General features: G+C 38.2%; 1 protein-coding gene across 1 annotated transcript; it reads left to right on the plus strand.

Annotated features, from left to right (window-relative positions):
- Positions 1-7,242: 7,242 nt before the first annotated feature.
- Positions 7,243-16,302, plus strand: LOC139120501 (oncoprotein-induced transcript 3 protein-like). Its single transcript, XM_070684962.1, has 5 exons — positions 7,243-7,654; positions 8,341-8,406; positions 11,347-11,748; positions 12,384-12,449; positions 16,079-16,302. The coding sequence occupies exons 1-5, from the start codon at positions 7,243-7,245 to the stop codon at positions 16,300-16,302; spliced, it is 1,170 nt and encodes a 389-aa protein (XP_070541063.1).
- The last annotated feature ends 6,730 nt before the right edge of the window (positions 16,303-23,032 follow it).

Genomic DNA, 23,032 nt, shown 5'->3' on the forward strand with positions numbered 1-23,032 from the left:
CCCCTAAAGTATGTGTAGTTCACATTATTTTATGACAAATTTCTGCATTAAAACATGTAGGGAGCGGATTGAGACTTAAACATAGCAATTATCTGCAGCATAGAGTTATAAAACATTACAAAGGACTTTTATTTGTTTGAAGAAACTATATACGTGTTTCTGACCGCGCAATGAAGGTACGCAATTTAGTTATCAAATGCACCCAGGAAAACTCGTTGTCAGCATTTTTTGGCAATTTTTTTTTACACAAACGAACAATCTCGCTACTTTATCTCACAATCTAAGACGATGACACAGCTTTCAAATATATTTCTCCATGTGACTTGTCATTCAATCATCATGACAACATTACAACGATTTCTTTGGTTCTATTCACATGCAGGTCAGTGCAATTGGCTGATGATGCACTACCTATAGGGATAGTCCCCTGCCATAATCTGGTTGAGTAGAACAGTTACGGGGACGGTCCCCTGCCATAATCTTCTTGAGTAGAACAGTTACGGGGATAGTCCCCTGCCATAAATCTGGTTGAGCAGAACAGTTACGGGGATAGTCCCCTGTCATAATCTGGTTGAGTAGGACAGTTACGGGGATAGTCCCCTGTCATAAATTGGCTGAGTACAGCAGTTACGGGGATAGTCCCCTGCCGTAATCTGCTTGAGTAGGACAATTCTAAAATAATAATTTCGATCATGAACTTGGATAAAGAACAAGAGAAGTAAATTACAAATGACAATATTTAAAAGAAAGAATAAAAGTATACGTTTTTGATATTGTAATCAACGTGAAGATAAATGGACAATATGAAAAAGGTATACATCACGAATAGTATATTGAAAATTTAAAAAGTATGGAAGCAAAGAAGTGCATTGCCCGTATCACAGTTGGTGAAACTTTTGAAGAAAGGTTGTCAGAAAAGACAGTCTTGCCCTGGATATTTGAAAGCGCCGTAGAAAGATTCTTGAACTCGACGATTGACCCTGCATCTCATCTACGCATTTTTGTTTTTCAGTAGTTAAGAATATTTATGGTAAACAAACATGGTTAGATTAAATTAAATCTCCTGACTGAACAGAAGTAATAACTGTACGTTCACCTGGTGATATTGGCCCTTTGTTTGTTTTCTGTGCAAGGAGAAGCATTAATCACGCTTTGACGTGTTCAATAAGTAGGTCACGGTCATTTCCTTTATCATAAATCTGGCTAGATCATTGTCAAGTTCCAACCAAACTCTTATATAGCCTTCCGACACTTTCTTGACCACACGACGTCCCGCTGCGAGTCTTACAACGTCGCTTCAGTCACAGAGTGAATGATGAGGCAACCGATTTTGCTAACAGTGTTCGTTACGATTGCTGTTCTCTTAGGTGAGCTACTTATATACCTCAGTTACCATCGATGTCATTTGACTTTTGTTTTATATGTTTTCATTTCAGCATCATTGGAAACCATTCAACAAGGTTTGACCACATTAATTAACTCACTAATAACGTAGCGTTTCACCCCGACACCTTTGCAATTGCGCTTCACACACGATGCCTTTATCCGCGCCGGGAACGCAGAGCGGAGCGCGAGCTTTTCGCCGATTTAACTTTCTTGGAGTTGGCGTTGTGAATTGACAAAGGTGAAAGGTATTGCGATGGTAGTTTATGTGATTCTCGTTGAAGCATCTGAGTCTTGCATATTAACAGTAACCTGACATTGAACATGGAGGTAGAAGTGAAACCCATAAATTTTACACATCTAAAAATTGCAGTTTGAAGTTTACAGTCACTGTTATTCTCAAACATCGCCTAAGCATAGGCACTGTCTGCAAAAGTTAGCCATAAGGTAACGTAGAAAAGCTCAAAACTTTGAATTAAATATCACTAAATGAGGCCAAACAAACTTTGAATGACCAAGATCAAACCAGTAGCTCTAAAGATACGGATTTTTCATCTATTATCTTTTACCCTGATTTTTTCCCTGCCAAACTTTTCGTTGAAATTTCAAGTATAAAAATTATGTAAGTAAAAATCGAAATCACTTCGGTTTCCCTTGCCTTATCTGCGGCATTGACCTTGGACCTGTGTATCTTGGGTCTATGGTTGAACCTTGTTTCATTCTCAACAAAAACAAAAACAAAAACAAAAAAACACCACAAAAACAAAAATAAAGGAAGATAACTAAAGACGGATTCTGGCAGAATAATTGATATTCAGCGAATATTGTTTAGCGATCTTATTTTGACAAAGAAACTATTGCTACAAGGAGAACACATTATCTGATCGCATATAAATGTAAAACCGATGTGAATGTTCAAAAACTCGAAGGAAAAATGCATCGATTCTTCATAGAAGAGTTACACTCCAGTAATGACTATTTTGCAGTGTGAAGTAAAATGGGAGAATTTAGAGTGTCTCGTCTTCGTCAGACAATAGTCCCTGCATGATTACTGGGGGAACTTTGGTCGAACGAAAATATGAAACATGAAGATATGCCCCTTCTAAGTGTCATAAAAGTATTTGTTTTTGTTATTTTGTTTGTTTTTGCTTACGTATATTGGCTGTATTGTGAAGGGTAATAATGTTAGTTTTTGTGAATTGCCAGTCTCTGCCCAGTTTTAAATCGGTTATAAAATGTTGAAATTTCAAGTAAACTTTCACCAATTTCGAGTAAACTCTGAAACGTTAAAGCCGTCTTAAGGGCATATTTTTCGTAAATTCAGCACTAAACTTGCCATTTCTGAAAGTGCCTGGGAGCTAGAGTGTTAGCACACAGACGAGTGGCTCCAGGCGAAAGTTTAGCGCTGCCTCAGCGTGGTGTTCCATGAGTGCGTACAAATCATAGTCTGGGGACATGACTATAACGAAGATCGCAACCTATGATAGAACATAGGATTCTGTCGTGTTGCGCGATGCCTGAGCTGTTGTTGCTGCGAGACGATTTGTGACGAATTTGGTACCGTAAGAAGAAAAAGGACTACCGCATTTCTGGTCACCGTGCGCGTCATTTCAGAACCTGTGCGTCATGTCTTTTGGTTACATACTCATCAGTGCAGCTATTCTTGATATCCCTGTTTGCATGTCCAAAAATGCTAAAAAGAAAACATAAGTATTATGCAGCCAGTGATAAAAACAATAACTGTTGCATCAATAGTGCCAAACCAGCATTGTTAGGAATAAAAAGATGAAAGGGGAAAAAAAGAAAACCGCGTCTCCGCATCACTTTTGCTGAATGTCAAGCACCAGAAACATTTTTTGGCTATAAATGACAAACTCGCTCCTGTAGAGGAGCTCGTGAGAGTAGAAGAAATGCGTTCGTTTGCAGCTTGAAGAAAAAAAAAATTCGCTTTTTATTTGTATTAATATTTAAATGACTTTGTTTGAGTCAAACGTACTTACGTAGACGTTGCGCCACCACCATGTGTGGTCAAGTTCACACCAAATGACAGAAATGTGCATATCATACTATTTTGAGATGTATAATGTTGTTTCGGTTGCCACGAGCAAGCATTAAGTAATCTTACCTATTGTCGGTCAATCGGATACGGGCGAAACTTCTTCCTCGAAAATTCCTTGTTAACCTCCATGATTTACACTACAGTCTGGCTTTCTGCAAGCATATACGCTTTTTAAGTATATTTACAAAAAGTTGTGAGCAAAGATTAGTAGGCCTAAGTCCAATTTCACTGTGTATTTTATTCATGAAAACCTCCAAAAACACATGCGTGGGGACTTTGCAAAACAGGTAATTTATTACTTATGCCTAATGACGTAGTTTTAATTGAAAAATTCAAAGCCAAATACCAGAGTTGAAACTTTTATGACTCAGTCGACGTCCCGTTATCGATGACAAAATTACGTTTATTCTAAAGTTGTAGTAGTCCAGGTCGGATGGCGTCACCGATCTTTGCATGTAAGATCATATTGGATTTGTGCTGTAGTGATACGACGTTCCCTGGAGCGAGATTAATTAGGTTGGTTCAAGTGCCATTTGTTTGACCGGGGTCCCTCCATGTGGATTGACTGTGGTTTTACGCGTGAAGCTGTTTTTACAGCTAAGTTAGGCCAAAAAATAAAATAAAATAAAATAAATTGTGCTGTTCCGATAACATCGTTTTCAAAAATAGGGTAGGTAGGTAGGCAAGGATTTTTTTTTCAAAAATATTTTTATTTTTAAATATGCACTTTTCAGGGGTTCGGGGCGATCAAGCACTGGCCACAACATTTCCAGAAAAGCATATCATACATATAAAAGGAATAAAATCATAAAAGATGTCCTCGTTCAAGCAAAAATAAAATGCAAGGTAACGAACACGTGGTTGTACGGGTTTTTTCTTTCTTTTTTTTTACTTCCGTGTTGACGTAGCTCTAAAAAAGTTCAAGGTCGGCAGGCAAAAATAGATTACGTAGGGTTATCAGAACAGCACATTTTATCTTTGGCCTTATCAGATTATGCCCTATATGAGAAGAAAAAAGTCGTTTATGCTATAGCCGTTTGACGGTCATGACTTTCTCCAGGTTGTGACATTCTCTAGATCGCCAGTTTACGTCGATACGTTTTCACAGTTTTTTGAGACAATAACTTCGATCCTTCATCCCGCATTGGGTGTGTGACATAACATTGCGATAAATATCTATACAGAATTACGATACGTGTTGGGACGATACCCGGCACACAAAAATATTGACAAATTAGGAGTACGGATCGATGATCGCGAACCGTAAAATTCATACCAGTCAAAGAAGTATGTGTATGTGTGTGTGTGTGTGTGTGTGTGTGAGAGAGAGAGAGAGAGAGAGAGAGAGAGAGAGAGAGAGAGAGAGAGAGAGAGAGAGAGAGAGAGAGAGAGAGAGAGAGAGGTAACAGCGATCATTGGTCGATAATTTGAACTTCTAAGCCAATCAGCGTTCTGGAATCATTCAATAGTCACTATGTTGTAACCATTCTCATATTTGCATGCAGCGGAGGTGACACTCCGCGGTTCGGACGATAAAAGAAATGTCCGTTTTCCTGAACTAATAGCGGTATATCATATTTGTTTGGTTCATTTGATCATCATAATGTTTATTTTTAAAATAAAGCTGCAATTTGGTAGATATCAGTGTCCTGATTTGACACCCTCCCTTCGTGTTTTATGAACATTGGAGCTTACGTATCGTCATTAACGGTATCAATATTCATAAGACTTTTTGAGGCACGCGCTGCGTTCGCTTCTTTATCTTATGTGATGGGGAACCGAAGATAGTGTGCAGTATACACACCGAGTAAACGATTTGGAAAAATTACCAGTATCTCAAAGATTCTAAGGTAAGGAATCAATTTAACATCAAACTATTCCGACAACATTCATTTCATTTCCGATCCTGTACAGGAAAAATATCCTATAGTGTAAATCAAGAGGTCTGCTGGTGTAAAAAGTTAACCGTCCTTGACCGCCTTCCTTTCGCTAGGAATTTCATTACGCGCCCTCAAAATTAAACTGGCCTACTTTCGATCACAGTCCCTCCTAACCAGGAGAGAATGTGGTTCGATTCAAGGTTTGCTTGCCTTTTCTAAATTCCAGTGCTCACTAGCGTAAAGCTAATAAAGGGTGATGTATGTCCTTAACTACATTACTTTGAAAGTCTGAATGTCCTGTAACTAGGATCGAGCGCACTTAATTAACGGCTTTCTTAAAATTAAATTGCTGAGCTGCAGGGAGGGGTTCTTTGCGAATTTGATTTTTTGAAGAGAAAACTTTTAGTAATGAGTTGGGCGTTTCTACCACTGCAAAGGCTTTTGAATAACTTGTTTGGTATCACTCGATGAAAGTGTGGGAAGAATTTATTTCGGACGACTTGACAGGTATTTTTTTTCTGCGATCTCGTTTTCGGAGTCGGCATTTAGAAATTAAACTAGCGCTAGTTGTCCCAGTCTTCCCTTGTGCATTTATCAATGGGTAAGTACACTGCCCCCTCTTTGAAAATGAACCATGCAATGTGAAAATGAACCATGCAATGTGAAGATTATGTCCATGCAGTGTTGTACATGAGAAGGCAAAACTCTAATTACCAAAACTTAATGTCTAACAATGCATGAGACGTGTTCGTGTACTCATGAACTTTCCACAAGGTATCTATCTATAGAGCCTTTTTCCCTCGAAAATTGTGACAAAATACCCGAAATGACGTTTTTATTTTACAGGCCCAACTAGGAGTGGTGAATGACGTGATACTTAACAAACACAAATCGACGCCTGCCCTCTGATATAATATGTATCGCCAAAGCCATGGCATTAAAACATATGTAAAACCTTCCCTTTTTGAAAAGCGGCATAGAGATTCAAAATGGCTTTTGTGGGTTTCTTTTTCAGAGCTCTAGAATAAATATTTCATGTTCGAAAGCTTGGGGCTTGTTTGTTGTGTAATAAAAAATAACACAAAACTAAAAATCTCAACTTAAGGTTCTTTGTTTCATGTAAGGTTCATTTAGTTGAAGTGACGTTCTGATGAAATACGAAAAACGTCATTTAGTTGTGTTTGGCACTATATTCAATGAAGCTAAATTTTTGTTGTTCGAAGGAGAAACTTTGTTATTGGTGTTTATATTTACCTTGACTGTTTTCTTACTGATAACATTAATTTAATAATGATTAAGTATAATTGCAAGTATCACACTAATAAAATACTGGAAACTTCGGATCAAAATTTAACAAACAAGTGTCAAAGAGATAAAGATGGGGGAGGTTGGAGCAAATTTAAAGAACTGAATTGTTTATCTGACATTGAACATTGACGTTGACAGCAGTTTGCTGATTGGCTAATAAGTTAACTCATGAATATTTAATTAGCTTTCCTTTTGGCGTTATAGAGTGTTGTTCTCGTTTGCTTGAAGATATTACGCACCTTGAACTTGAAAGTATTAAACTTTAGCTCAAAGAGAAACTAAAATGTAAATTTTCTCCTTTTGAAGTCAGGAATAAAAAATAGGGGTCGCCGCTCAAATTTTGGTATTAGGATTACCTAATATTTCTCGACATTTGAAATTCGAATTATTATCTCTGTAATGTAAATAGAATTTTGAATTTTCACAAAATAAGCTATTGAATCTTTTGTTTACGCCATGATCTTCAAAATGAACCCCCAAAGGTGAAATACCAGAAATGTATTGTAAACTTTCGAGAGTCGGAATATATGTAATTAAAGAATATGATAAGAACCTATGCTACGAAAGTTATCACAATGTCATGGCAATTGTTATTTTATTCCATTTAATATTATGAACATAGGATCATGCCATACGAGTACGACTGATCCCTGCGTAGAATATATCGCTATCGACGAACCGAAGCGGAGTTCGGCATATGTCATCAACAGTAATTCAACAGACGTCCTCAGCGATGCAAATGAACTAGCGAGGTATCGAGGCTGGTATCGATTCGTCAGCGCCGCCGGCGGTGAGATGGCCTCTGAAGACGATGTGGACCCTTATCACTGTGGAACGGTCTTTCCGCTTTACTTGGACGGGAGTCATCCAACCGTACAGGACGGAATCGTTTCAATGAATGCTTGTGCAGATATAGCTCATCTGAGATGTGCAAAGACCTATGCCATCGAAGTGAAAAACTGCTCAACTTTCTACGTGTATAACTTGGTACAACCCAGCAGCGATGGTGAAGCGTATTGCGCAGGTATATAATGAGAATATGTATGTATGTATGTATGTATGTATGTATGTATGTATGTATGTATGTATGTATGTATGTATGTATGTATGTATGTATGTATGTATGTATGTATGTATGTATGTATGTATGTATGTATGTATGTATGTATGTATGTATTTATGTATGTATGTATGTATGTATGTATTTTTCCACCTACCTACCTACCTACCTACCTACCTACCTACCTACCTACCTACCTACCTATCTATCTATCTATCTATCTATCTATCTATCTATCTATCTATCTGTCTGTCTTTGTGTCTGTAGTATGTGTATGTAAACGTCTTAAACGTTTTGTTTGATGATTTACCATTTGACAGCGATATTATCTCTTGAGATAATCGTCACTTTTAAAATACAAAACTTAAAATACCTTTAAGTACAGCTTATATGTAAAGCATACGCTAGTACAAATATGATATTATTATGAAAAATAGACGTACATATATATTTATATATTGAATATAGGCTAGATGTATAGAACGACAGAGATTGAATAATCTCTCTGTGTCAAGGCTTTAAAACGACAGTATCACTTTTATCTCATCATCAGTCAGAGTACGAGTATATCATTATCTTGAAGTAACATTATAAATTATCATTTCATCTCAAAAGTCAGTACAATAATGAACTATCATGTTGTTCATTAGGTTCAGAACTAAGATGTGAAGAGGGTTATATATCACCTAATGGTAACTTCACTCCCGGATGCACAGGTAGGAATAATGAAAGCGTACACCCTTAATGCTCTCAGATGTAATGTGTTGCAAGAGTTAGGGGCAGTTGATGGCCTCATCGAAAATCTTATGCCATGGCGTAAGAACATATGTAAAACTTTCCCTTTTTGAAAAGCGGCAAAGAGATTCAAAATGGCTTTTGTGGGTTTTTCAGAGTTCTAGAATAAATATTTCATGTTCGAAAGCTTGAGCTTGTTTATTATGTAATGAAAAATAATACAAAACTATAATTTCAATAAGGTTCCTATTTATTTTAAATGGCGTTCTGATGAAATGCGAAAACCGTCATTTAGTTGTATTTCGGACTATATACGATGAAGCTTAATACACATACACGGTACATAAAGGTTTTTCTTTGTTCACGTTTAATGGTAGAACGTGAAACCAGTTATGGTTTAAACTTTTCCCTTTTACTAATTCGGAGGTTTGTATGAGTGATCAGACAATTAGAGACAACGTCAAAAGATCGATGTGTGATAAATGTTAATTCGTTTGGCTTAGTGGGGGGAGTTTAGCAAAAACAGTTTTCTATTTGATTCGGTTTAGTAAAGATTTCTGTGCAGTTGTGTAATAATTACTCATTTTTGTTCCCTTTACGGCAAGGGATCTCGATCAGTCTTAGGCTGATCGAGACCTTAACTGGCAAAGGAGGCCGGGGACGAGGTCGTGTGCAAATGTGCGCATACAATTTGTTCACTATGTCGTTCATAGCATGCCAGTCGAAAAGGGACATCATTGCATGAGGGTACTGTGCGACTGAAATTCCATCATGTGTTTTTTTCTAACACACTGAAGTACGCGTTCCAATTTCTAAAAGGAGACGAATTAGTTACAGGATATAAATCGGAAACATCTCATGGGAAAGTCAAGAGCAAACAAGTGCAGGATGTTGCCAATCGTCTCTGGCTATCAAAATATAAACTTGATAGGAAGCCGATACAACGTCAGCAGGTCCCAAACTCACGAGGTCACGGAGACTAGTCCATGAGTGGCTTGGAGTTTTTCAATAAAGATTCTCAACTGCTATTTTGTCTGTAGCTCCATTTCGGATGTTTGCTTTCGCCGAGTAAAGGCTGGGGCTTGCTACAAGATCACGCCCTTCTGAATGCGTGCACTCCTCTGGCATTTTTTTTTCCTTTATTTTTTGTCCTAATATGGTTAAGCCCACAGACTTGGAGTAACTTTAGAGGTCACGCAAACACCTCCATAACGAGTTACTTATAACCTAGACCTGCCTTTATTTTAAATTAAAGAGACGAAGTTGTCATTGTTTTTTGCCTATTAATGTCACCTCAAAATTGACGAGATACGTCAACAGCCGCTGTCCCTCCATCATCGATATCGAATGACGTTGGTGAAACATCGATTGTATCAAACACATGACTGTTATTACAGCTATAAAAATTGTTGTTGTTGTTGTTGTTCAAAGGACACACTTTGTTATCGCTGTTTATATTTACGTTGACTGTTTTCTTACTGGTAACATTAATAATGATTAAGTATCAAAGTAATAAAATACTGGGAACCTCGGATTAAAATTCAACAAGCAAGTGTCAAGGGGATGAAAATGGGGCAGGTTGGAGCAAACCTTACAGAATTAAATTGTTTATCAGACATTGAACTTTTGACGTTGACAGCAGTGTGCTGATTGGCTAATAAGTTAACTCATGAATATTTAATTAGCTTTCCTTTTGGCGTTATAGAGTGTTGTTCCCTTTTACTTTAAGATACTACGCGCCTTGAACTTGAAAGTCTTAAACTTTAGCTCACAAGGAAACTGAAAGCCATTTCCTTTTGAAGTCAGGAATAAAAATTAGGGGTTGCCGTTCAAATTTTGGTATAAAATAAACAAAAATAAGCTATTGAATTTTTAACATGGAAATTCGTCTGTGTTGGTAGCCAAATTACAGTCAATTGAACTTTTGATCTCAACACGCTGATTTTAGTCACTGAAATTTCGGTTACAGCACTACAATTTTCGTCAGCAGAATAACCCGATCGCAATGTCGTGACCTTTTTGATACGTGACAGCAAAATCGGGTCATAGACTTTTGAAACGGACGTTCAACTCCTATTGCATACTGGTTTGTTTCAAACCTACTCAAATACTACGCCAGTTAATTGTTGCACCCAAGGACAAAACTGCCAAGAAAGACATCACCGGTCCTGTTTACATGATTCCGTGTCAATGTCAGACCGATAAGGGCCCCTGCACACAATTTTACATCGGTGAAACGGAGAGATCTCTAAAAACCAGATTTCTTGAACACCGGCCTCCCAGCTCCACAACATCGAACGTTTCCCAACATATCCACATTAAATCACCAGACCACTTTATGGACTTGGAAAATGTGAATTCTTGATAGGGATCCCGATACTTTGAAAGGGGTGTCAAGGAGGCGATATATATCCGTGTTAACCAGCCATCCCTTACTGGAGATAGTGGACTGTATAAATTACCAAAAGTCTATGACCCGATTTTGCTGTCACGTTTCAGAAAGGTCACGACATGGAGATCGGCTTATTCTGCTGACGAAGGTTGTAGTGCTGCAACCAAAAAATTCAGGAACTAAAATCTAGCGTGTTGAGATCGGAAGTTCAATTGACAGTTATTGAATTTTAGTTGACGTCATGATCTTCAAAATGAACCCAAAAAAGGGATATACCATAAACGTATTGTAAAAGTTTGAATATATATATATATATATATATATATATATATATATATATATATATATATATATATATATATATATATATATATATATATATATATATGTGTGTGTGTGTGTGTGTATGTATGTATGTATGTATGTATGTGTGTGTGTCATTATAGAATATGATAAGAACGTATGCTACTAAAGTTATCACAATGTCATGGCAATTTATATTTTATTCCGTTCAATACAATGAATGTAGGATCATACCATACGAATGCTACTGATCCCTGCGTAGAATATGTCGCTATCGACGAACCGAAGCGGAGTTCGGCATACGTCATCAACAGGAATTCAACAGACGTCATCAGCGATGCAAATGAACTAGCGAGGTATCGAGGCTGGTATCGATTCGTCAGCGCCGCCGGCGGTGAGATGGCCTCTGAAGACGATGTGGGCCCTTATCACTGTGGAACGGTCTTTCCGCTTTACTTGGACGGGAGTCATCCAACCGTAGAGGACGGAATCGTTTCAAGGATTGCTTGTGCAGATATAGTTCATCTAAGATGTGCAAATACCTATGCCATCGAAGTGAAAAACTGCTCAACTTTCTACGTGTATAACTTGGTACAACCCAGGAGCGATGGTGAAGCGTATTGCGCAGGTATATGATGAGAATATGTATGTATGTATGTATGTATGTATGTATGTATGTATGTATGTATGTATGTATGTATGTATGTATGTATGTATGTATGTATGTATGTATGTATGTATGTCTGTCTGTCTGTCTGTCTGTCTGTCTGTCTGTCTGTCTGTCTGTCTGTCTGTCTGTCTGTCTGTCTGTCTGTCTGTCTGTATGTATGTATGTATGTATGTATGTATGTATGTATGTATGTATGTATGTATCTGTTTATCTGTCTGTCTGTACTATGGGTATGTAAATGTCTTAACCGTTTTGTTTGATGATTTACCATTTGACAGTGATATTATTACTTGAGAGATAATTGTCACTGTAAAAATATAAAACTAAAAATACATGTAGGTACGCTAGTACAATCGTGATTTTTGTTGTTCGAAAAATAGACGTACATATATATTTATATATTAAGTATAGGCTAGATGTATAGAACGACAGAGATTGAATAATCTCTCTGTGTCAAGGCTTTAAAACGACAGTATCACTTTTATCTCATCATCAGTCAGAGTACGAGTATATCATTATCTTGAAGTAACATTATAAATTATCATTTCATCTCAAAAGTCAGTACAATAATGAACTATCATGTTGTTCATTAGGTTCAGAACTAAGATGTGAAGAGGGTTATATATCACCTAATGGTAACTTCACTCCCGGATGCACAGGTAGGAATAATGAAAGCGTACACCCTTAATGCTCTCAGATGCAATGTATGTCTTGTAAAACGGACAATAGCTGTTATTAGCTTTATTATTAGACACACAACTTCCCTCTGAAGGGAAGAAAAGCATTAGTAAAACAAATGGGGAAGTTACTCGAAAGAAACAAAAACAGTAAGAGGTAGGGGCATTTGATGGCCTAATCGAAAATGTTATGCCCTGGATAAACTTGCACAACGTTCATTTTAATCTATACCGTATACACTTTATCAATTGTCATTTTATGTAAATGTATCTGTAGGAAAATTGTTTTTTCATTCGCGTTTATCATAGTGATGATACGTAAAAATATTAGTTACGTTTGCGAAGGCTGCCGTTCAAAGTTGTTGCAACGCTCGTGTCCTATGATCTGAAAGAACCACTTGTCAAATCTGTGATGACATTTAGGGTATACAGTCACCTGTAATCTAAATATGCCCATATATGGTCAAAGGAGCGTTCCTTGGTATTCAAAATGGCCAGGTGAGGGCGCTTTTTTAATCAGCGGCCACCCGCTTAAAATCTGTGATTGCTTAGATTTTCTCTTTCCATGGTAACTGTGGCAAAGTTGGAACAGTTGACAGTAACACGATTGAAACTAACGTGAGATAATTGGATGGTGAAGTAATGTCGATTTCATCTACAAATGTAATCTCATCTGCTTTTCTTTTTACGTTACACTCTTGTTTTTATGAGTAAGGCCAAAGTAAGTAAATTCTTTGTTTTGCGTCCGCGCGCGCCTAGGTTTTTGGAGATTTTTCGGGAAAAAAAACACAAACTTTCCTTTCAAAATTTCGCCGTTGGTGGCGCCATTTTGTCGCAAAAACAAGTCGTGGCTTTTAACTTTGCGATGAAATACTCCTTTACGGCAGTCAGATTTCACTGATTGACCGTGCGGTGACGTAAAACAGTACTCTATACACATTTACCCCTGTCGATCCTCTCTGCCTCACGCCGGGGCCTCACGTTCTCGCTGTCTGTTGTGGCTTTGCCTGTTGTGGCTTTGCTGTCACGATAAAAATGGATGAAAGCAGGAAATAATCGAAGTTAAAAAACAGGAAACCTTTGCACGGTAACTTGAAGGCATGGCCATTGCGAGCATTCGGGACTTGAACAGTAATAGAGAGTTTCAGTCGGCCGATTGGACTTGGGTACCACGACTCAGAGAATATGGCAGACGGAAAAATCGGAAAGTGTTGAAGCCTATCCTAGTTTATCGGTCTTTCAGGTTTGCCAAAAATTTGGTTCATTCGTCCATTTTAACTTGAAACAAAAAACAAACCAGTGATCAGTCCTGTAAACGAAAGGCCTTACGTACTTTTTTGTTCAGTTTGGGTAAGGAAAGTATATTAGAATCCCTCTGTGAAAGTTCAAACTTGTAGCAGGCGGTCGTAGCTGCTCTTGAAGGAGGTCACACTTTCTGCATTAATGACATCGGCTGGTAATTTATTTCAAATGTCCACAACTCTTGCTGAAAAAAGAACTTCCTTGTGTTAAGTCGAACGGTCAGTTTATGAAGTTTGGGACAGTGTCCTTGAGTTCTCGAGTCGGCTGCTAATTCAAGTGAAAGGTTACAGTGGTCATGGCCTTTGATAACTTTCTAGAGTTGAATCATGTCGCCGCGAATTCTTCTTTGTTCAAGTTCAATTAAATCAAGCTGTTTAAGTCTATTTTGATAATTGTAGTGTTGGAGTTTAGGTATTATTTGCCGTGCTAAGATTTTTATGTCCTTTTGTAGCCATGGTGACCGAACTTGTACTGCATATTCAAGTGTGGTCTCACAAGTTGCTTGTAAAGACGAAGAATGACATTTATTTGATTTGATCGACAATGATCATTTGATGAGATCAAGCATTCTGTTTGCTTTATTGCAAACTTATCACATTTGCTTGAAGGTTTAAGGTAGAATGAAGTAGGACGCCCAAGTCATTTTCTTCAGTTGTACACCCCAGTGAAATGTTGTTCATTGAGAATATATTGAAGGGGTTGTTGTCGCCAATATGCGTCCGCCAACGTTCACTCATTTTTTGTAGCTTGTCCAAACCAGCTTGTAGAATTTCAGGATCAATACAATTTTGCAAGGGGTGATATGTCTTGGTATTGTCGGTAAATTTTTGAGTTCAGAACTAATTTCACCGCCAGTATGATTGATGTAGATTAGAAAGAGTACTGGTCAAAGAACCGAACCCTGTGGGACACCACTTGTGACGTATTCTCCATTCAGATGATGCTCCATTTATGATTACTCGCTCTTTTGTATTTGTCAATCAAGCTTTGACCCACTGTAGAATATTTCCATTTATGCCATGATGATACTCCATCTTTTCAATCAATCTGGAGTGTGGTACTTTGAAAGTGCAAGGAATATAGATGTGAAGCTAGCGTCCACCTAAATTTGTGTGAAGACTGACATTGCGAAATGATTTCTTTTATTTGATGGAAAGGAAAGGTGCTGGTTTTACGGATGGTCCCGAGGAAGCTACAGGGAATACTTTAGTCATTATATCACCAATGTCTTGTTCTCTCTGATGCCCCATCTTTCTAAAATTGAATGCAGAGGCTACAAGTTACCCAATCTGTTTGGTGTTTTCTTTCAAAAACAGACACCCATTCAGCATAAACATTACGAGAAACTTGAAAGAAACGTACAAGAACTTGAGGACAAAAAGACTGCTACTGTATACTGTTATAGTGTACCCATTCCTCAAACTGTCCATATTTAAGTAATTTGATGAGGCTGTCAAATTGCTGTGCGATGGTATTGACATGTGGACACTTTGAATGCACAAGAAAGAAATCTAAAACTAATAAAAGAAAAGCAAAAGTCAAAGAATGACTATTAATTTTGATCCATTTGTCATGAAAATGCATACAGTGATCATACAGTGTGTCACACTGTGACAGGAGTATTCATGTTGTTTGAGAAAAATTGTCCAATAAAGGCAAACAGATTTTGTGTTAAATTTTCTGTGTGTGTTTTTTAACCGCTTACCCGCGTACCTTTTAGGATTTTGAGTGGACGCAAAACAAAGAATTTACTTACTTTGGCCTAATTTGCAATATTGCAACATTCAGCTATACGGCACCTAACACTTTTAAGAAATTTGAAAAATATGATAATCCAATTATCCCAAATTAGTTCCAATCGTGTTCAGTATACCTTTAAGGATTGGTCTCGAAATACACGAAACCTTAAATTAGCAGGCTATTCGAATCGTTTGCAACGGTACTAAATTATGAATAGAATTTTCTAGAATTCGAACCCAAAACTGCCTTTATTTTAAATTAAAGGGACGAAGTTGTCTATCAAGAAATACATTCTCGAATCTTATCGCTTTACCTCTGCGCCGCAGTTTGCAGCTGCTGGGGCGAGCATATATTTGTGGTAGATAGCATTAATTTTATCAATTATCCTTATTTACGTGTTGTCCGTAAATGGGGATGAAGGTATCGTTATTTCGAAGTTGTCAAAAGATAAAACTGAGCCCTCTGATGGCTAATGACAATGATATTTCCCTTGAATTTCTCGCAACAACTTTTTCACAGATTCATCGAAATTACTTTCAATGGTGTCATTCTTCCGTTTATCATCGCAGACTTGGACGAATGCAGAACCGGGGTGCATAAATGTGCTCACTTATGTGTGAACACCAAGGGCTCCTACTACTGTGAGTGTAGGGACGGACATCAACTCAGCGATGACAACAAAACGTGTAGGCCTGTACCATCGCCATCGGAAGAAAATGGGGGCAAACTTGTCACGTGCAACCCAAGTTTAGTTGTCGTCATCTGGCTACTGATTCAGTCCATCTTGGAATGAAAACATTGCCTAACGGCTGTTGTTAATTTTTAAAGCTTGTTTGTTGTGTGAACCACCTTGTTATTTAAGCTTCCTGTTCCAATTTAGAATAGACGTACGATGTTCAATAGAAATAAAATTGATCTTCAATTCCAATTTGACCCAATCATGTGTAATTTCGATTTTACCCGGCTTACAGAAGACGCCACTATTATGCAATATTCGTAGAACGTTTACAATTTCCTGCCCGCTATGTACGCCCAATTATGGGTTATTTGTATTTTCCAATTCTTTCGCTCAAACAATATTGTGGATGACAAAGTCATTTAATGTTCACAATGTGATGTTTTAAGTCGGCAAGTAGTTGATATGCTGTTCAAACGTGTTCTTGTCTATGACAACAATGAATGTTTTAAAGGCACAGCAACCACTATAGACAGCCTTTCGCTGAAATTTGTAACAGAACCAGGATCTCGATTTCACAGCCACGTGCTGTGACACAAGTATGCACACAAAATATGCATGTTATTCCAGATCCAAGCCTAAACAACAACGATCTCGTGACGTGATGAACCCATTTCTTGATATTTGATAACATTAAGACAATACACCGGAGATATCTCACCTTGTAAGAATGAATGATCCTCGTAGACAAACCGACCCCCAAACTTTCTCTTTACGTTTTTAATCTGCCGCTTGCGGAAGGTTCATTTTGAAGCTCATAGAATTTACGAAGTTTCCATCAGCTGATATCTGGGAAAATAGAAAATTTGTTTCCTGTGTAGTTAACACCGCGACAGCGGCGTTTTAAAAGTTCATTCGAAAAATACCAATTTTGCACTGTGACATCTAGTTTTGTTGTTTTAATTCTTATTAGAAACCAGCGTTAGATACTTTAGGGATGCTATATGCATATAGTAGTGCACTTAGTCTAAGTTTTGTTTTAGTCTCGTACATATTCTTAAACCATAAGAATGACTTCAGAACTTTACAGTTTCCTTGTGTTTTTTCCACGGTGTATTGGTTCAGAAATCTTGATACATTGTGCGTAGAATCTATTTATTTCTGCATTCGTGATTCAAAAAATGAACATCAAACAAAGGTAAGAAATTCTTCTCAGAAATCGCCAAGGTATTGTTTTTGGCAAGATGGGCTATGTATTCCAAATGAATGAATTATAAATATATTAAATCAATGGTTTGAGCGTATGTTGCAGAACTAATAGGTTATTGTTTGTATTAAATGCGTGTTACGAAGAAACTATAATCCCGCGCCCTTGTCGTGCTTACTTCCACTACATATGTCATCTCTACATCCAATTTACACGCAGTGTTTAATTCATTACTATTCAGGAGATTACATTATTGTCAAGGCCCTCCAATGCGTTGGAGGGATTATGGTTTTCCAACAGTACCTCGACCGCCCCTGAAGGGCATGTGTCCAACAGTCCTTCCACTGCGTTTGAGGGACTGTAGTTGTCCAACAGTCCCCGACTGTGGTTGGACCGTGGTTGTCACACAGTCCCTCCACTGTGTTTGAAGGACTGTGGTTGTCCAACAGTCCCTCCTCTATGTTGGGGGACTGCAGTTGTCAAATCGTCCCTCCACTGAGTTGGAGGGACAGTGGTCGTCAAGCCGTCACTCCAGTGCGTTTGAGGGACGGAGGTCGTCTGACAATCCTCCACTGCGTTTGAGGGACTGTGGTTGTCCAACAGTCCCTCCACTGTGTTTGAGTGCCTGTGGTCTCCTAAGATATGTATTTGATGAAGTTAACACTTTGCTGAACTACATATGCCCGCTTTTGTCTGTATTACATTAAAGATTATTGTTAAGTAACTGTGCCTCTCCAACCAATTTTGTTCATTGAACATACATTTATATCCCATGTCATATATATTTCACGAATACTGATAAACAGGCAGTGGCACAGCACAAACTATAATACTACCCTCTGACCTCCCGTACGTCTAGTTTCAATCGAATTCCAACTTTCCATACGATGCGGAGTGTATCTAAAATGTCTTTCCCGTTTGTTGATATCAACTTTGTAGCAGTCACGCCAGACGTAAATGCCGATCCGTGTTACAACCATATTGAAATAGATGAGCCGGAACGCAGCACAAACTACATGGCAGACCCCAATCTCCCCGACATTACTTTGCTATGCGACGACGATCTCGTCGGTTATCAGTGGTATCGGTTCGTTAGTGATGCCGGTGGTCAGATGACAACACGCACGGACTTACCAGAGTATTCATGCGGTACAAGACACCCCGTATACATGACAGGGAACCACCCAACAGCTGTCAACCAAACCGTCCAGACCAATGCATGCACTCAACTTTTCAACATCGACTGTTTCAACCAATACCCAATGGAAGTTAAGAAGTGTGACGGTTACTACGTGTACAGACTACAGAGTGTAGTCTGTCCAAGTGCTTACTGTGCAGGTAAGAGAAAGGCAGGAATGGCTCAGTTACCTTCAGAGGTTGCATTCTTCCATCATATAGAAAATCATGAGAAAAATCAAGGGTAACCCGATAATTTAAATTCGTACAATTATGATCTGCGTTCGATATCTTTATCCGCACTGACAAGTCTTCATGCGTTTTAGATCCCTTTATTCTACTCAAAACGTTTTCGTCGCCGGACGTCCCAACATAATCACGCAGGTTAGGGGTCTCCTTTTTGATATTGGGCGGGGGATGGGATATGAAGATTTTGGGAAAAATTTTGAAAGTTGTTTTCGAAAAAAATCCAGCCACAGATGGCTTGTAGCACAAAAATATTGCAAGCACATAAAACTATAATGTACCGAGTGTTCCCAGCGTTATCGTATCTTATAATAGCAATACTGATACCAAGTCTTCAAATAATGCTTCATGAGAAAACTGGAGGGCTGTTACATCTCCTGCAAAGAAACCTGTCTTACATAAACAGATATGGAAAATACGCATGACAAAATATCAAATATATTTTAACATATGGAAAAAAAAATCAACAGTTATTGCCGTAAATCTCCAACTGGAGAGGTGGGTGATTACAATAGTGCAATTGAAATTTATCGACAAAACATTATTGTTAACTTTCTCACCCAACGCGACATTTGACTATGTTTGTCGCCGCCATGCTGCACTGATGTGTACCGTACTGCTGTCTCTGAAATTTAATCCAAAGGAACCGAAGTGAGATGTGACAAAGGAGAAAACTCACGGACGGGGTTTACACCTGGATGTGCAGGTAAGGTCAAAGTTTACATATTTGGTTTACAACTTGAGGTGGCGTTGCACTTAACCAACAGCAATATTCCCTAGCAAAAATGACATATGGAAACCCCCTTACACTATATATTTTAATAAAGCAAAGAATCTAAAATATTTTATTATGGTAGCAGTAGTTTTTTTCGAAGGATGAAGGGATACCATATTGTGGAAGAAAACGAGATAACGTGAATTTTTAGTATCAATGATAAATAAATCTAACTAAAAAGATTTATTCAACCTAATTAAATTTAATATCTCATTTGAAACTATGTAGAAAAACCTGACATTTTGCTTTGCATTGTGTAATCCCAGCTTTAAATGGAGTGGTTTGAAAGACTCCTATTAATATCATAATTTGCAACATTGAAATGACTCTCATTTCAAATATAAGAAATTCTTTGCCAAAGGGAATCGTCGTTTCGTTTAGTATTATATAAAGAAAATTATGTGAAAATTTCATAAAATTTGACCCAGTCAAAATGGAGTTTTTTTGTACTTAAATTGTTTTATTGTAACATTTTCTTAGTAACATGAACTTAAATTGAAATGAAGTACAGTGCTTAGTTATCTACAATTTTGTGTAAAATTGAAATCCATTTGCTGCAATGTCTCTCTAATTTGTCTTTTTCCAGAGCTATTTCGTACTCTAGATGGTAGTTGAATTTCACTTGCAACATAAAAGCTGCAAAGTGTGGTTTACTCTGTTTTCATTTTCATGGCATAGATGTGTCTTTTGGCTAACAGTAGCAAGTGATTATGAATGTCAGAGCAACCGTCAACACCAAAGAGCACTTCATTTAAGTTATGTCTCGTGAACAAACTGAGAGATGCCTCGAAAAATGTGTGAAACTCGTTCCAGAAGGTCTCAGTGAATTTAAAGGTGTAAAAGATGATCTAGTGTCTCGTTGCTGTTTCGGCAGAATGAACAGAGCGGTGATTGGTCCATGCCTCTTCTAGATAGATCGTAGTTTGTGTATAGAATATGATGAAGAAGTTTGAACTGGAATTCACGTGTTTTTGTGTCTATGGCTACCTTAAATGGTAGACTATATATGGGAGACCATGGTCCAGTAAAGTCATATTCTCTTTCATAATAGCGTTCATTAATTGGACTTAGTTCCTCTTTACTGTAAATGGCGTTTCTGATGCTCTCCCTGGTAACTTTGTGGGAGGGTCGAAAGTTACAATTGAAAACCACATATAATATTCATCTTTAAACACCGGTTCAACCAGCAATGGCTCTGGCCACCTAACTCTGAGACATGTGATTGCTCCATAAAGAAGGAGGACTTCGTTCCCTTGGAGGTTTTTGTTGGTTAATTTTTCCCATGACAGATACCCCTCCTCGGTAAGTAAATCAAATATTAATTCAAACCCTTTCTGTCTTAGCTTTGGATTATAGACAGAATGCCCTCCAATTAAAACATATCTGTTGTTCCAAATTGTTTGACAAGTAATGTCATCTCAGAGTCATTGACCGCAACATTGCTGACCGACCAGGATTCAAGCATTTCTTGGTAGAATCTCGGTAGGGGCAGGCTGAGTGAGTTAATATCGAAGTTACACTTGAAAAGGTACTTTCAACCCACAGATTTTAGGCGATGGTCTAGAAAGAGTTTCCAGGGGTGCTCTATGTTTTCATCTAGATACCTTTTAATAAGGTTTATACGCATAAGCTTGTGTGTAGTTTTCACATCGGGAGCCTTTAAGCCCCCCTCTGAGACCCCTCTGACCATTACCTTTCTGGTTATTCTATCTTTCCCATTCCAGAGGAAATTGAAGATAAGCTGTTCAAATCTCTTAAGAATTTCAGGTGTTATTGTGGTCATTCTCATGACGTAATTAAGTTGTGATAGGGCGAAGGTTTTCAAAATCTGAACTTTGCCCATGAGTGTCAGGGATCTCTTTTTCCATGTTCCCAGAGTTCCTTCGATCTGCTTGAGTGGTGTTGCATAATTGAGAGTGGTGTTTAACTCTTGGTTATACGAAATGTAAATTCCTGCATTTTGATTGGTGATGTCGGCCATTTGATGCCAAATGGTTTTTCTTACGTCTTTTCCACTTACCAAGCCAAATAGCTTCCGTTTAGTAGGGTTGACCATCAAGCCTGAGAGTGAGTGGAACTCGTGCAACACTTCAAATATTCTCTGACATGACTGTTCATCTGTTACAAAGGTCGTCAGGTCATCCGCAAATGCGGCATATTTGCATTCACCTATTCCTGACCTGATACCCTTGACATTGGCGTCATCATTCAAGTTAATTAGAATATTTCTAGCGCTAGGATGAACAAATAGGGTGACAATGGATCTCCTTGTCTCACCCCCTTTCAATGTTAAAATATCCGGTGCTGAAACCATGTTCATAACGCAACTGCTCAAGTCTGTGTAAAATGTAATGAACCATAGTTTAAAGAGTAAGAGTGGGCCAAATCCGTATGTATTTAAACATTCCATAATGTTATCCCATTCTAAACTGTTGAAGGCTTTCTCAAAGTCTATGGCAAGCAGTATTCCCGGGAGGTTGTTTTCGTCCGTATGCCAGAGAATTTCCTCTATCAGCCTGATGTAGTCACTTATATCTCTGTCTTTGACAAAGGCACTCTGCTGGCAGTTAATGAGGCCAGGCAAAACATTTTTCAGTCGATTGGCGAGACACTTTGCAGCTACTTTAGCGTCGGCGTTGATGAGAGAGATCGGTCGCCAATTTTTAATGTATTTGGTGTCTCTCCCTTTAAGTGTGATCACACTTTGTCTCTGGGAGTTGGAAAGACTCCCGTTTTCAACCCATAGTTGAGAGAATCAACTACTGTTGGCCCTATTGTCGGCCAAAATGTTGTGTAGAATTCTGCTGGCAATCCATCATTGCCAGGGGTCTTATTTCTTGGCATCATGGTGAGGGCACAGTAAATTTCATTGTGGGTTATTGGTGACTCACAATTTTTCATGAGCTGGTGCCCAAGTTTGGGGATGTTGTCATTTTTCAGGAAGTGGTGGTCAGTAATATCCCTTTCTGGGTTGGTTTTGGAGGAGTAGAGAGTACTGTAAAATGTCTTCAGCTCAGAAAGAATGTCTTTCTGCGATGTTTTCAGTTCATTGTTTGCGCCAATGATTCTTTTGATATGCCCTTTTCTCCCCCTCCTCTTCTCCAGCCCTAGAAATACTTATTGTTTTTCTCCCCTTTTTCATGCCATCTGACTCTTGAACGAATAATTGAACCTTCAGTTAGGTAGTCATATTCCCTCTCGAGCTCTGCTTTTGCATTTTGGAGTCTGAGGATGTCGTCCTCTGACGCATTTGGCCTGAGGGAGGTCTCTAGATCGGAAACTGCTCCCTCAAGTTCATTGATACGTTTCTTTTTGAGTTTCGCAATTTGTTTTGAGTATGAGATTGAAAATTTTTCAGGAGGTCCCATTTGAGGCCTTTGTCCTCTATTCCGTCGAGTTACATCTTTTTGAAATGTTGAAGAAGGGAGAAAATAGAAGCTAGG

Source organism: Ptychodera flava, chromosome 20 (genome assembly GCF_041260155.1).
Source record: "Ptychodera flava strain L36383 chromosome 20, AS_Pfla_20210202, whole genome shotgun sequence".
Taxonomy (NCBI): Eukaryota; Metazoa; Hemichordata; class Enteropneusta; family Ptychoderidae; genus Ptychodera; species Ptychodera flava.

Excerpts from the sequence above, each read along its gene's own strand:
- LOC139120501 (XM_070684962.1), top strand. The coding sequence starts at position 7,243 with ATGAACATAGGATCATGCCATACGAGTACGACTGATCCCTGCGTAGAA. Across the intron at positions 8,407-11,346 it reads CTTCACTCCCGGATGCACAG|GATCATACCATACGAATGCT; the intron begins GTAGGAATAATG and ends CAATGAATGTAG. Across the intron at positions 12,450-16,078 it reads CTTCACTCCCGGATGCACAG|ACTTGGACGAATGCAGAACC; the intron begins GTAGGAATAATG and ends TTATCATCGCAG.